Raw genomic sequence first — 13462 nt, 5'->3', positions numbered from 1 at the left:
CTGGCTTCAACTTGAGACAAGTCCATAAAGGAGGAAATTAATTCAAGGAATCACAAATTCATTTGCAAAATTGGGAAAGCATCATGTGCAGCCCTAGAACTTGTAGTACTTGACTCAGTCAAACAGACACTCTCTGAGGAGTAATTTCTATTTTATGGCTGGAAATTACAAAAAGAACATTTGCATCATTGCAAATGTTTAGTGTGAAAGAAGCACCAATTCCCAAGCTTTTGTCCAGGGGATTGGAAACATTTGTCCACTTAGTGCCTTGGCAGAAGGGAAGAACCTGTGGAATTCCAGCAGAAATGATGTGGCCTCAGGTAGAGAAAACTGAGATAATTCATGGCTTATCTGTGAGCCCTGCTGGGAATCTGTGAGTTCTGATTTGTGCTGATTCTGATCTTATTAAATCCATCAAAACCCAATATTTTAAAAACTACAGCGGCTGTGTGGAACAACATCCACGTCCATGGAGGAAATCCATCAGCTCTCCTAATTGCTTTTCTTCAGGAAAAGGCTTTGGACATCAGAGATGATTTTCTGGGGTGGGAGATGATGGATCACCTTTAATATCCAGCCCATCTGCTCCAAGTTCTGGTCACTGCCAGAGCCACACTCACCTTGCCCAGTGCCAGTAATTGAAATAAAATAGATAAAACTTCTGTTCTTCTGGACTCCTTGGACATGAACTTTCCTGGGAGATAAAAGCCAGGATTGGAGCTGGAGTTGGGTGTTTTAATTCCTTTCCTACCAGTATCTGTAGCTTTTGTAGGAGTGTTTGGAGAAGTGCAGGTGTTCTCTCATATGGTTTTCATTCCGAACCCCATATGGTTGTTTTTAGCAGAAATTCTGGGATTCATATTCCCCTTCCACATGGAAATACCCTCTATAACACAGAGAACTCTCGTGTTCAGTAGAGCTCTGTCACTCCTGTCACAAGATTTGGGTGGGAAAGGAAAACTAAAGACAACAGACAGCTCCAGGTTCTGGATTCCTTCCCTGTCCAGGAAATCAGAGAGCATCTTCCCAAAGGAGTGGGGCTGTTAAAGAGAACAAACCCTGAGGGACTGAGTCTGCTCTTTAACTTGGGTCAAGTTTCCACTTGTCCTTGTCCTTGGGAATTTTTTTCCATGAATTATATCCAGAGCAGGGGTTTTTTGGTGCAAGTTTCTGTTAGAAACTCATTATTGTAATTCAGGTAATTCTCCAGAGCACTGTTTGCTCCTTTAAGTGCTCTTTAATTGACAAGCACTGGCTTAGAACTTTCTCCAGCTCCTGATTTATAGCTCAGGCTCCTCACTCTGGTTTTTCCCGCCATCCTCCTCCTGCTTTTCCTTTGAAGCCACCACGAACTTCTGATCCTGATGGATGGAACTCCAGCTGGTGACATCATTCCAGAATTCAAGTGGAGGAGGGAGAAGATTCATTTTCTTAGGCCTTTTCCTGAGCTCTGCAATCCTAGAAGTTCTCTGTGTCTCCGTGCTCGTTTCCCCATCCATATTTCTCCTGGTTAATGGGATCCTGTCGGGGACAGTAGGAGCAGTGTTTCGTTACTCTGGCAACAAGAGCCAAACTTTCAGATGTTATTTTGCTTCTATTAAAAAAAAAAAAAAAAACACTGCCAGTTATGATGTAAACATTTGCAGCTCCCCCTAAATCTCTTTTCTTTCTGGAATTGAAGCGAAATGAATTGAAGCGAAATGACCCTTCCGAGGGCAGAGTGAGGGATTGGAGCAGACATCTCCCAGCTGTGTGGGATTTGGGGAGATCCTCAGTGATCTGCTCAGACTCTTTTTAAGTGGCATATTTACTGCCAGCCTCATTGGAGGGGATGGAGCTTCTCAGCAGCACTGAGAGGCCAAATCCTTCTCTGAATTTATTTAGGAAAAGATTGGATGCTCTTCCTGCTGCAATTGCCTGAAGACTTCAGCAGAATGTCATGGGAAGTGCTGAAAATACCCCAGCATTTCTCCTGACCTTTTGTTTGTAGCAGAACTAATCCCACCAGGAATTGAAGACCAGGGTGCCATTTCAAGCCAGGTTTGTATTTTTCAGACAAGTAGGGATTTGCCACATTTGGATGCCATTCCTTCAGGAAGGAGGGATCCTCTCCCTCCTGGCTGGGTCATGGCACTCACAGATTTCCCACCAGGCAGGTGCTGTGTGAGTGACCCTCAGTTATTCCTTGGAATGACCTCTCCTCTCCCAGTGCTGGTCACTTGCAGGAGTCTGCATCACCCATCTTTGACTCCTTCCTTGAGCTATGGCACAGCAGCTCCAGTTCAGGAAGATTTCCCTGACTCTGGAGTATTTTTCTCTGGATTATCCAGCCATTACTCAGTTGTACATTGAATAAAACCCAACAATAACACTCTGCTGGGAAAAAAAACCCATTTAAGCCAAAGGCTTCTTTAGTATTGCTCAGAATAGTGAATTACCCTAGAGATCTGCCCACTCCTGAAAACTCTTCCTTTGGGAGGCACTTCCATGGGTTTTGCTCTGCTTGCTGCTGGCACTGAACCATTTCTTCACAACTGGGCAGATCTGGGGGCTCCTGAGGGACCTTGAAGCTCACCCAGATCCCCCTGTGCCATGGGACACCTTCCACTATCCCAGGTTGCTCTGAGCCCTGTCCAGGGGACGCTTCCAGGGATGGGGAAGCCAGAAATTCTCTCAGAATTCCATTGCAGCACCTCCCCACCCTCACAGGGAGGAATTCCTTCCCAATGTCCCACCCATCCCTGCCCTCTGGCAGTGGGAGCCATTCCCTGTGTCCTGTCCCACCAGCCCTTGTCCAAAGTCTCTCCCCATCTTTCTTGGGGCTCCTTCAGGCACTGCAAGGTCACAGTTTGGTCACTCTGAAGCTTTTCCAAGCTGAGCAATCCCAGTTCCCCTGGGCTTTCCCTGTAGGAGAGGTGTTCCATCCCTCTGAAGTGCAGGCTGCTTTTGGGAAGAGTGCTCAGGTAACTCCAGAGCCATCCTGAGGAGTTTCCCTTGGAGCACAATTCCCTGGGAGGATCTCAGAGCAGGAGATGAGTCAGAGGAACCATCCAGATTTCCTTTCTTCCCAATATCCCCTTGAATTTGATACAGGGAATGAGATGAGGTAACTCCTGTTTCCATAACCAGTCATTTCTACTGAAATTCCATCTGCACTCAAACTGCCAATTAATTATAATTATAATTAACCTTTGCACGTGTGCTGGTTTCAAGTGGATTTTCAGTGGAAATCTGTGTTTGGATTTGATGCATTTGACATCATTGTTCAGGGCCTGAACCATCCCTGCCAGAAATCAAAGCAAAGCCACAATTTGGCATCCCTCCCCTCACCCCACTGACCATGGCAGGCAGGAAAAGGGACATTCTGGGGACATTTAGGTGGCTGCAGGTTGTGTTCCTGCATTTCTCCAGGACAGGAAGGGAATCTCAGAGCTGGCATGGTTTATTCTTCTTGCACAATTAAATCGTGCCCCTGCTAAAAACACACTCTGGGATTCTCCCTTTGGTTTTTCCCCACTCCACGGAGCTGAAATCAGTTTCCGTTTCCATGCCTGTGATTTTGGGGGATTTCCAGGAGGTGCTTCCTCTTCTATGGCTCTGCTGGGGGCTCCCTAATGAAGCTTTGACAGATTTAAGGTCACTTTTTGCAAGGTTCCACTCAGCACTCCCAGAAATGCACAGCAGGGACAGTTCTCCACTCTCAGCTGCTTTGATTTATGCTGAATTTATTTTCATATCGGCACATTTCATGTCAGAAAGAAATAACAAATTTAGGTACAAGTGTTGTTGGGGAAGGGAAGGTCTCCAAGGAAGCAGCTCATGAAATTCCCTCACTTTAAGAGCAGTGAATGCTTTTTATTTTGTTTTACTTTAACCCAACACACTTTTATTTCCAGAACAGTTAATTGGAAAATTAATGGGAATAAAGCACCTGAAAGCTCTTGCAGTGGGATTTTCTGCAAGGCCCTTATCCCACAACCCTGCATTTCCTTCAGAGTGGAATATTTGAGGATGTGAGCCACTAAATGAATGCTTTTTTGGCATTAAATGCAGGAGATGGTTTTAGTTTAAGGCTCCAAAAGTTTCAGACTGAAAAGAATCAGGGACAGGGAGTTATCTTTTTGAAGAGAACTCTTATCAGCAGAGCTTCTTATCATTTGGAGGAGCTGTGTTTGTCATTTGAATGTGTTTGGCCATCAGTGTCCCAGGATTTTCAGCTTCCAGAAACATCCACTCCTTCTGGGATTCCAAACCTCACTTTGGTTTAAAGAAACATCACCTTTTACTGCATTCCTGCTGTAGAAATGGGGAAAAAACATGGGAAAAAAGCACCAAAACCCAACATAACTTATTTTTGATATTTTTATAGGTAGGGAAACACATGTGCTTGCTCAGATTATTAAAAGAGCTCACAACAGTAGCAAGAATGGTTCTAAAATGGGGTTTAGAAGGTTTAAAATGTGTTTTAGAAGGTACAGAAATAGGGTTTAGAAGGTTCAAAGAATGTGATATGAATTTAAACATGTTTGAATAATTTTGGAAGAAGTTGAATGAAAATTTCTTCTATTTTATTCTTTTTTGAAAAATTCCCTTTCATGCCTTGGCAGTTGGATGTTAAATGGGAATTATTTGTTACGGGGTAAAATGGACTTGACATGGAAAGAAAGAGAGCAGAGAAAGTAGCTGGTTTTCATTATTAATATTCATTTTATTATGTTTTGTGTGGTAAATATTTCACTGAAGAAGGGTCAAAATAGAGAAATTTGGGAGATAATTGTTTTCATGTCCCAAATCACCAAGAATTTGAAGAGAGTATGACAGAGGGGAGAAAAAGGGGAAGAGGAGAGGGAGGAACCTGAAGAGAAAGGCAGAGATTCAGGTCAGTGGGATGGCACAGGGGGAGGATCCCAGAATCCTGGAATGGTGGGGCTGGAAGGGACATTGGGGCCACCCCATCCCACCCCATGCCATGGACAGGGACACCTCCACTCTCCCAGCTGCTCCAACCCAAACTATCCCAGGACTCTGTGCTCCTGGGCTTGTTCAGTCACTCCCAACCCTTCTGAATTTTCCAGCTGAGAAATAAATGAGAAAAAAGTAATTTCAAACCTGCAGGGGATGAGTTGGACAAAGGGTGATCCTGACAGCATTGGCTGCTTCCAAAACTAATACTGTGGGAGGAGAGAATTCTGCTTATTCCTTCAAAGCAGACTGGGACATCCTTGAGCAGCTTGGTGCTGGTGCTGTCTCAGAACACCCAAGATCCCAATAAAATCCTGACAACACCCTGGAGGTCATTCCTGGAGGTCACCTCCTCTTCCTCCCACGCTCCCCAGGGAAATTCGGGTCCATGGCCACCCACCCTCAGATCAGCTGAGAAATCATCCTTTGGTCAGCAGAACCTCTGTGAACAATGTTATTTTTTGCTCTTTGTTCTCTTCTTTTGGTTTGAAAGATTCCTTTTGTTCGTTGTGTTCAAATGTTTAGAAATCCCTCATTTGTGGCTCATAAAAATTAAACCTGGATGTGAGGCTGGGTTTGAGAAATGCAAGGGAGACTTGTTATTTTTTTATATACATTTATTTTATGCTGATTTTTGTTTCAAGAAGGAATTAAAATGAGTTTATCCCAAGCCCATTTTTAAGTGCTATGAGATGGATCAGTTTTTGTGTGGGTTTGAAGCCAGTGAGGGACTTCTTGTCTTCTCCAGCCAAAGGCAGATGGGACAAACATCAGCATTAATTAGGAATTCTTAAATCTACACTTTCCTAATGATAGGAATGTAAACATTGCTGTAATGAATGGCTTGGCTGTGGGAAGGAATATCTTGGATTTGTGTGTTCATGCAGGAAAACCTTGCTCAGTGATTTCTGATGGTATCACACTCACAGCAGGATCTGTCTCTCTGTCCCAATTAACTTGTCATAATTAACATCATTATCAATCCCACAAGACCAAATGCATTGAGCATCCAGTGTGGGAATCCATGTGCTCCCTGTTTTGTGGGAAACCCTGCTGGGAGCAGCTGGGACTGAGGGACAACTTCTCTTGTGGTTCTTTTAGTGGGTTCTGGTGTAGGATCTGGATTTGTTTGGGTGGTTCATGGGGTGTTCCTGGTTGGATTTGTCTGGATGGTTCATGGGGTGTTCCTGGTCTGGGAGATGGTCTGACCCAAGTGTGAAGACACTTAACTACACTTCATATGGAGCTCAGAGCTATGCACTAATGCAGTACAGGATTTGAAAAATACCAAAACTAAAATCTTAAGGCATCAGTCCTGCTGGGCAGGGAGCTGGGACCAGTTGCCCTCTGTGCTCCTCCTGACACCTTGAGAGGCTACCTAGGACAGGGGCCAGTCAGTATTAGAGGAATAAAATAGACATTTAATTAAAAGTCTTCAAAGAATACATCTTGGGCAGTACAAGAGCCCAGCCAGGGCTGCACCCAATATGGACAGCAGATCACGAGTTCTCACGCTTTTATAAGATTTGGTCCATTTCCATATTGGGGTTCATTGTCCAGTTCCAGCTCCAGGTGATGCAGTCCCACCCTCCCATTGCTCTCCTCCATTCCCTGCTGTTTGCACTTTTTGGGCCTTGTTGCTGTTTGCACTTTTTGGGCTGAAGCTGCAGTGGTGTCCTTGGTTCTGGGCTGTGAAAGGATTGTTCTGTGTGCCTGAGCTGTGAGGAGAGCTGCTGGCACTTTACCTGGAGTTCAGTTATGTACCAATGCAGTGCAGAGTCTGAAAATACAAAAGCTAAGACTTAAACATCCCTGCCAGCCTGCCTTGGTGGCATTGCCAGCTCTCACCTGTCTCTCTGCCCTCCCACAGGTGCTGCAGGGGGCTCAGCTGATCGCCGTGGCCTCGGCCGAGCCCGCGGCCGGCGGCGTGGACGGCTCCCCTCTGCAGGGCAGCGACATCCAGGTGCAGTACGTGCAGCTGACCCCCGTGACAGACCACGCTGCCTCCAGCCAAGTATGAGCCAGCCCCTCCTCTCTCCTCTCCTCTCCTCTCCTCTCCTCTCCTCTCCTCTCCTCTCCTCTCCTCTCCTCTCCTCTCCTCTCCTCTCCTCTCCTCTCCTCTCCTCTCCTCTCCTCTCCTCTCCTCTCCTCTCCTCTCCTCTCCTCTCCTCTCCTCTCCTCTCCTCTCCTCTCCTCTCCTCTCCTCTCCTCTCCTCTCCTCTCCTCTCCTCTCCTCTCCTCTCCTCTCCTCTCCTCTCCTCTCCTCTCCTCTCCTCTCCTCTCCTCTCCTCTCCTCTCCTCTCCTCTCCTCTCCTCTCCTCTCCTCTCCTCTCCTCTCCTCTCCTCTCCTCTCCTCTCCTCTCCTCTCCTCTCCTCTCCTCTCCTCTCCTCTCCTCTCTTCTCCTCTCCGTTTTAGATCTACCCACAAATACAAGCAGCTCATCATCCTCTTTCCAAACCATAAAACCCATCATTTATAATAAGAAACATCATTTTTTTTTGAAGGTAGAAATGATCCTTGACTGCTCCTGCTTTGCTGTCCTTGCTCAGTGCCTCTGGAGAAGTTATTTTGGTCGCTGGTGTGTCCTTGAAGGCTTAGAGCCCCACAAAGGACAGCACCAAAAATGTGGCTGCAATCAGCCAAAAAGTATTTTCAGACTGAGGTTTCCCTCAGAAAAGTCATTCCTGTTCTGACAGCAGTTTTCCAGTTGTTTTGATCAACAGCAAGTCCACTTGGAAGTGAACATTTGATCCTCTCTGCTTGAGGAGGAATTATTGGGGCTTTTTTGGTCGTTTTTAATCAGTTTGAACAGCCGTGAATCTGAGGCTAGAAGAAGTCTGTCATCAGCTTGAAGCTTTGGTGACAGCACCACAAAGTTGATTTAAACCAGTTGGAACACATTTTTCTGAATTTGGTCACACGTGGTTTTGAAAATCCCACTCTGTGGGCTCCTCCAAGTAGTTGTGGAATTCTTTTTGCCTCACCACTGCCCTTGTCAATATTTAATTTTTAACAGTGCTCTGGACACTGAGGGTGTTCTGCAGGGATTGTGCCTTGTTTTTTATGGATCCTCCATCACTGCTGCTCCTGTGGATTTGATAAATCCAAGAACAACTGTTGTATTTGCAGGAAGCCCTGATGAAGGAGGGAATGATGAATCCGTCTCCATGTTCTCAGAAGGCTAATTTATTATTTTATGGTACTATATTATATTAAAGAATGCTATACTAAAGAATACAAAAAGGATACAGACAGAAGGCTAAAAAGATAATAATGAAAACTTGTGACTCTCCCAGAGTCCCGACACAGCTTGGCCCTGACTGGCCAAAGAGTGAAAACAACTCCCAGCAGAATGCAATGGAACAATCACCTGTGGGTGAACAATCTCCAAACACATTCCAAAGGAGCACAACACAGGAGAAGTAAATGAGATAAGAATTGTTTTCCTTTTTCTCTGAGGCTTCTCAGCTTCCCAGGATCCTGGGCAGGGGATTTTTCAGAGAATGTGAGTGCCACAAACCTCGGGGATACCCTGAGCTGGGAAGGACCCACAAGGACCATGACCCCAGACAAGAGCAGCAGGCACTGAGAGGTGTTCCTCATGCTGCTGTCCCCACTCCAAACCTGAGGAATTCCCACATTTCCCTCCCTCCTCAGGAAGGAATTCTGGAGCAGAGTTCCCCCCAGGAGCTCCTCCCTCTGCAGGGACACTTTGCACCATGTTGGTTTTACACTGAGGTGAACCCCAGAGCTTTCCAGGGAAAGCAGGGCAGGAATGGGACAGGAAAAAGGCAGGAAAGGAAAAGCAGACATGCCCCAAAACAAGTCAGCCATAAATATTTCCTCACTTTGCACCAAGTGAAAACTGAGGATCTGGAGAAGAGCTGGAGAAACCAACTTGCTCTGAGTTTATCCATTGTTCAGGAGATTTTTTTGTGGATAAAAATATGGAATTTTCCTGTAGAGAAGGATCTCTCATCTGAGGGGAAGAGTCTTATCTGATGGAAAAGAAAATCCACAGACACTTCCACCTCCGCTGCACTGACACTTCCACCTGCTTCTTTGTCAAGGTTCCCAAGGCTTTTGCAGCTCTTTATCACTCAAAGCTCATTAAAGTGGAATTTATTTTCCACCTGGGTTGGATCCTGTGCCAATTCCCTCTTAGAAACAGCCCAAATGTGGATTTATTTCATGTCTCACAACAAGGTACCAGTTTTCTGCCCTTTTTTTTCCTGAAATGAATCCCTGCTCTGAGTTCAGCTGGAACAGATCAAAATCCACTTCAATTTTGTATTTTCAGTCTATTCAGGAATGATTTTTGCTTGGCTTCTTTTCATGTTTTGACAGCAGCTTGCAAAGTCTAGAAATACAGAATATTTGGATTAAAATTCTGTGCTCAGATGCAATGCTGGTGGTAAATTTTGTTAGATTTGGAAAAAAATCCACCATCATTCCAAATATAAATTCTTGTAATCCCTTCAGGTCTGAGGTTGGATCAATATTTGGTGTTGCTGTTGTGCTGATATTTGATAATTCTGTGTACTCAATACACTTTTCCTCTAAATGGGAAAGAAAACTTTGAGGATTATTTAATTTTTTTTGTGCTATCCAATTTAAAAATCTCATAGATTTATTCAGCACCTTGGCATGAATTTATTGAACTTTTAAGCAAACACAAAATACCCTTCAAATTAAACAGGGAAAAAATTCCTGTAGCCAAATGCAATCACTGGCAACAAGGCAGAGGGAAATAAATTAATTTAGGAGGAGCACTTTAGGATTTTCACCTTCTGGTGTTTTAATTTGAATAATAAATAAGCTGGGACTGTGTAATAAAACATAAAATCTGGGAATTCTGGTGGATTTTCTTTCCTTGTGGATCTTTTGGCAGGTTCAAGGCTGAAGCACAAAGCAGAACCTCAAATGAGGCTTTTTATCACCAAAATCCTGTCAGAGAGAGGATTCTGTGGCCAGGGTGTTGCACAGAGCATCCTTTAGATGTGTTTATGAGGGAAAATCCAGCAAGGGCAGCTCTCTGGAATGAGGGGAGTTCAGAGGGGAAAAAATCCTGAAATCCTTGCCCTGGGCTTGGAATTCTGTCCGTGCTGTGGTGGCTGCTGGCAGGGGAAGCTTTTTGGGGTGTGAGGGGCTCTGTGCAGCTGTTCTGGATGCTGCTCCTCTCACAGCTCTGCAGGAGCTTTCCTGGCTCCCAGGAATTTGGATTTTCCCTCCCCAGGAGAGGGAAGGATGTTCCTGGTAGGCAGCGAGTTGGTTTGTAAAGAGATTTTTCCTTTGGAGGTTTCAATCAGTTGTGCTCACTTGTAATTCTTCCTGGTTTTCCCTGGGAAGTGAGGAGAGTCAGGCCTGCAGGAGGAATTTCCTCTGAAGAAAAACTGGCTGTAATCATGCTGGTCTCACTTCACCCTAACCAGGGAAAGGCTGCAGTGGGGAAAATCCGTATTTTTAGACCCTCTCCTGCTCCAGCTGGGAAATTCCAAGGACAAAGCCAACAGGTGATTTCACTGCCCTTACCCCCAGCAGCTCTGGCACTGCAGAACTCCCTCCTGCCTTTTCCATGCTCATCCTTGGTGCCCTTCCCAGCTCCCTGTTCCCAAAGTCTCTCTGTTGGGATGAGCCTTCCACAGCTTCAGTTTGGTGCCAGACTCTGAATTTATTTCCTTTATTTGGAGCTGGTTCTTTTCCTGGGAAGAGAGAGGGAATAATTGCCTTGGTGCCACTCATGATTTTGTAGATGTTTATCATAATTGCATTATTTCAGTTTCCTCATTAGGCTTCATGCAGACTCTTGATGTTATTTTTGGTGCCTTTGTGAGTGTGTTCCCATTCCCATTCCCACAGAGCCCACATCCATGCGGATTTTGCTTTGGAATTTTTTCCACTGGAATTCACAAGAACTTTATATTTGTATAATAAGCTCTCATTCTCTTGGTTACACCAATAAAAAGCACTTTAGGATTGATTTCCTGCTGTCCCATTCCCCTTTGCAGGGCACCGATTCCCTTCAATCAGCAATCCAGCCAGAAATGCAGATAGAACACGGAGCCATCCAAATCCAGTGAGAGGATTGAGGAATGTTGGGGAGCTGGCAGTGAACTCCAGCCAGAAATGGAATGGGAAGGGCTGGAAAAACCTCCCAGACCTCAGAACCTCCAGCCATGCCCTGCTCACCCAGCCCGGGATAATTCCAGCTTCAGTCAGAGCTGCATCACGACACCAATCCAAGTCCTGGCCTTCAGAAAAACCCCGTGGGCTGCACTCAGATCCACTCAGAGAGGACAAAACAAATCTTTCATGGGGAGAGGAGGAACTCTCCTGCATCCAAACTGTGAGACTCCATCCCTGGCCATCCCGTTGGTCCCTCCTGTGCAAATGGAATGTCTGCAGATGTTGGGGGTATTGCTGCCCTGCAGTACCTGCTTTGCCACGTAGGGAAAGTTCCAGAGCTCAGATATTTTTCACTGTTGGAACAGTTTTTGTTTTTTTTTTTTAATTTGCTATGGTGTTTATAACAAAAAAAAAAAGGAAAATATTTAAAAAAAGGAAAATCCCTTGACAGCAAGTCTTGGCCTTTTGCTGGTGTTTTCTGTTCAGTGTCATGAAAACTGTATTTGCAGAAGACTAACACTTTTGTTTGTACTGTTGCTTAACTACTTTTCTAGGGGAAAATGCTTTAAAAATGCTGTAATTACGCATTTCTAATGAAAAATAAATGTGTATTTATGAATAGTGCAGCTCTAAGTTGCTCTGCCTTGGGAATGAGTCTGGGTTGGCTGGGCAGGAATGTTGTCCTGGAGGAGCTGGGGATGGATCCACATTCAGCCTCGAAGGAAGAACCCGATCTCCGACCACTTTATTTTCTAAATTCCCAATCCCAGACCATTTTATTTTCTAAATTCCCAGTGCAAGACAAATGGGATAATTGAGTTTTTGAGTGTGCAAAATGTAATGAATTTATGAAATAATTTTATGTAATGTGAACAATTCTGAGCTCTCTCCCTTTCAGTTCCTCCTGCCTCCTTTGTCCAGCAATTCCCCAGAGTGGGATCCATCCATCTGAACCCAACATCCAAGATCCAGGTGAAATCACCTTTAATTTAATACAGATTTTGACAAAACACCATTGTCCTATTTGCTAATCCTTGATGCAAAGGAAACATGTTTGCTGTCACCTGGTTATTTTAATGATGCGTGTTTTGGAAAATAAGGTTTGGAAAATAGAGTTTGGAAAATAAGAGTTTGATAAATAGGGTTTGGGAAACAAGAGAGGGAGGTGTTGCTTTGTATTTGATTTCCAGCTGGTATCCCACAGGGTCTTTCCCAATATATGGCTCATAATGCATTTAATGAATTGATAAATGAGGTATGGCCACAAATCCCACGTGTTGGAATGCAGGACAATTTGAATTTTTATTTTTTCTGTTACCAAAGGAAGGGTTAAGCACCCCCAGCTTCTGGGAATGTTGTCCCTGGTAAGTGTTACACTTTCTATAAATTCCTCCTTCTCTTTAGGATATTTCTTGACACAGAAGCACAATGCAGACAACCACAGCTTGTGGAGCTCGGGGTCTGCAGCAGGCCAGGAATTTGGCTGCTCTTCAGCTCCTTTTTCAGTGCTGTTCCTCAGCCTGGGGAAACTTTGAAGAGCTTGGCACCCAAAGAAAGGCCTAAAAATAAAGTCAGGCCTGGACATTTTAATAATCATGGTATGGTTAGGGTGGGAAGGGACCTTAAGGATCATCCAAATCCATCCCTTGCCATGGGCAGGGACACCTTCCACCATCCCAGCTTATTCCAGCCTGACCTTGGGCACTTCCAGGGACGGAGCAACCACAGCTTCTCTGGGAAATCCATTCCAGGGCCTCCCAGGGAACAGTTCCTTCCCAATATCCATCCATCCATCCAGTGGGAATCCATTCCCTATGTCCTGTCAGGTAGAGTTGGGAATTTCCCTCCATTCCTCTGCTTTGTGAACTCAGAATTTTGTCCTCTTTGCATTTTCCAGCTGAAGTTCAGGAGGAGGTTGAGCTCAGGAGGCTTCAGCACTGAGCCAGGAATTCTGGTGAGTATTCCCTGCCCCTGCTCCCTCTCTGGGGGTTGGATCTCCTTGTCCAGCAGGAAATGTGTCCAGGAATGCTGGATGGATCTCCCTCTCCAGGCAGGAAATTCTCCAGGAATGCTGGATGGATCTCCCTCTCCAGGCAGGAAATTCTCCAGGAATGCTGGATGGATCTCCCTCTCCAGGGAGGAAATTCTCCAGGAATGCTGGATGTGTTTTCCAGGCTGTGCCATCACAAATAAACCATTCCCCAAATGAATCATTCTGGGATGGATTCCCTCCTGGGAATATCTGTGAGGTTCTGAGCAGGGTGAAGGCACCTTCACCTCGAGGTTGTACCGAACCATGCACAAGCCAGGAAGAAATCCTGGAAGTTTAGGAAGATAAAAGGAAGCAGAAGCTCCTGGGGGCCCTGAGGGTCT

The 13462-nt window shown here is 45.2% G+C and overlaps 1 protein-coding gene across 1 annotated transcript in view; it reads left to right on the top strand.

Moving 5' to 3' along the window:
* BANP (BTG3 associated nuclear protein) overlaps positions 1-11537 on the top strand; it is a 107471-nt gene extending 95934 nt beyond the window's left edge. Inside the window, exons 12-13 of the mRNA XM_084215064.1 lie at positions 6833-6976; positions 10972-11537. Coding sequence (XP_084071190.1) covers positions 6833-6976; positions 10972-11043 — 216 coding nt within the window. The 3' untranslated portion in view covers positions 11044-11537. The remainder of the gene's footprint in view (positions 1-6832; positions 6977-10971) is intronic.
* Positions 11538-13462: the final 1925 nt, after the last annotated feature.

This window comes from Fringilla coelebs (genome assembly GCF_963513975.1).
Source record: "Fringilla coelebs genome assembly, chromosome: 14".
Taxonomy (NCBI): Eukaryota; Metazoa; Chordata; class Aves; order Passeriformes; family Fringillidae; genus Fringilla; species Fringilla coelebs.
Note: the sequence above shows the minus strand (reverse complement) of the source record. Positions and strands in the feature narration are given on the sequence as shown.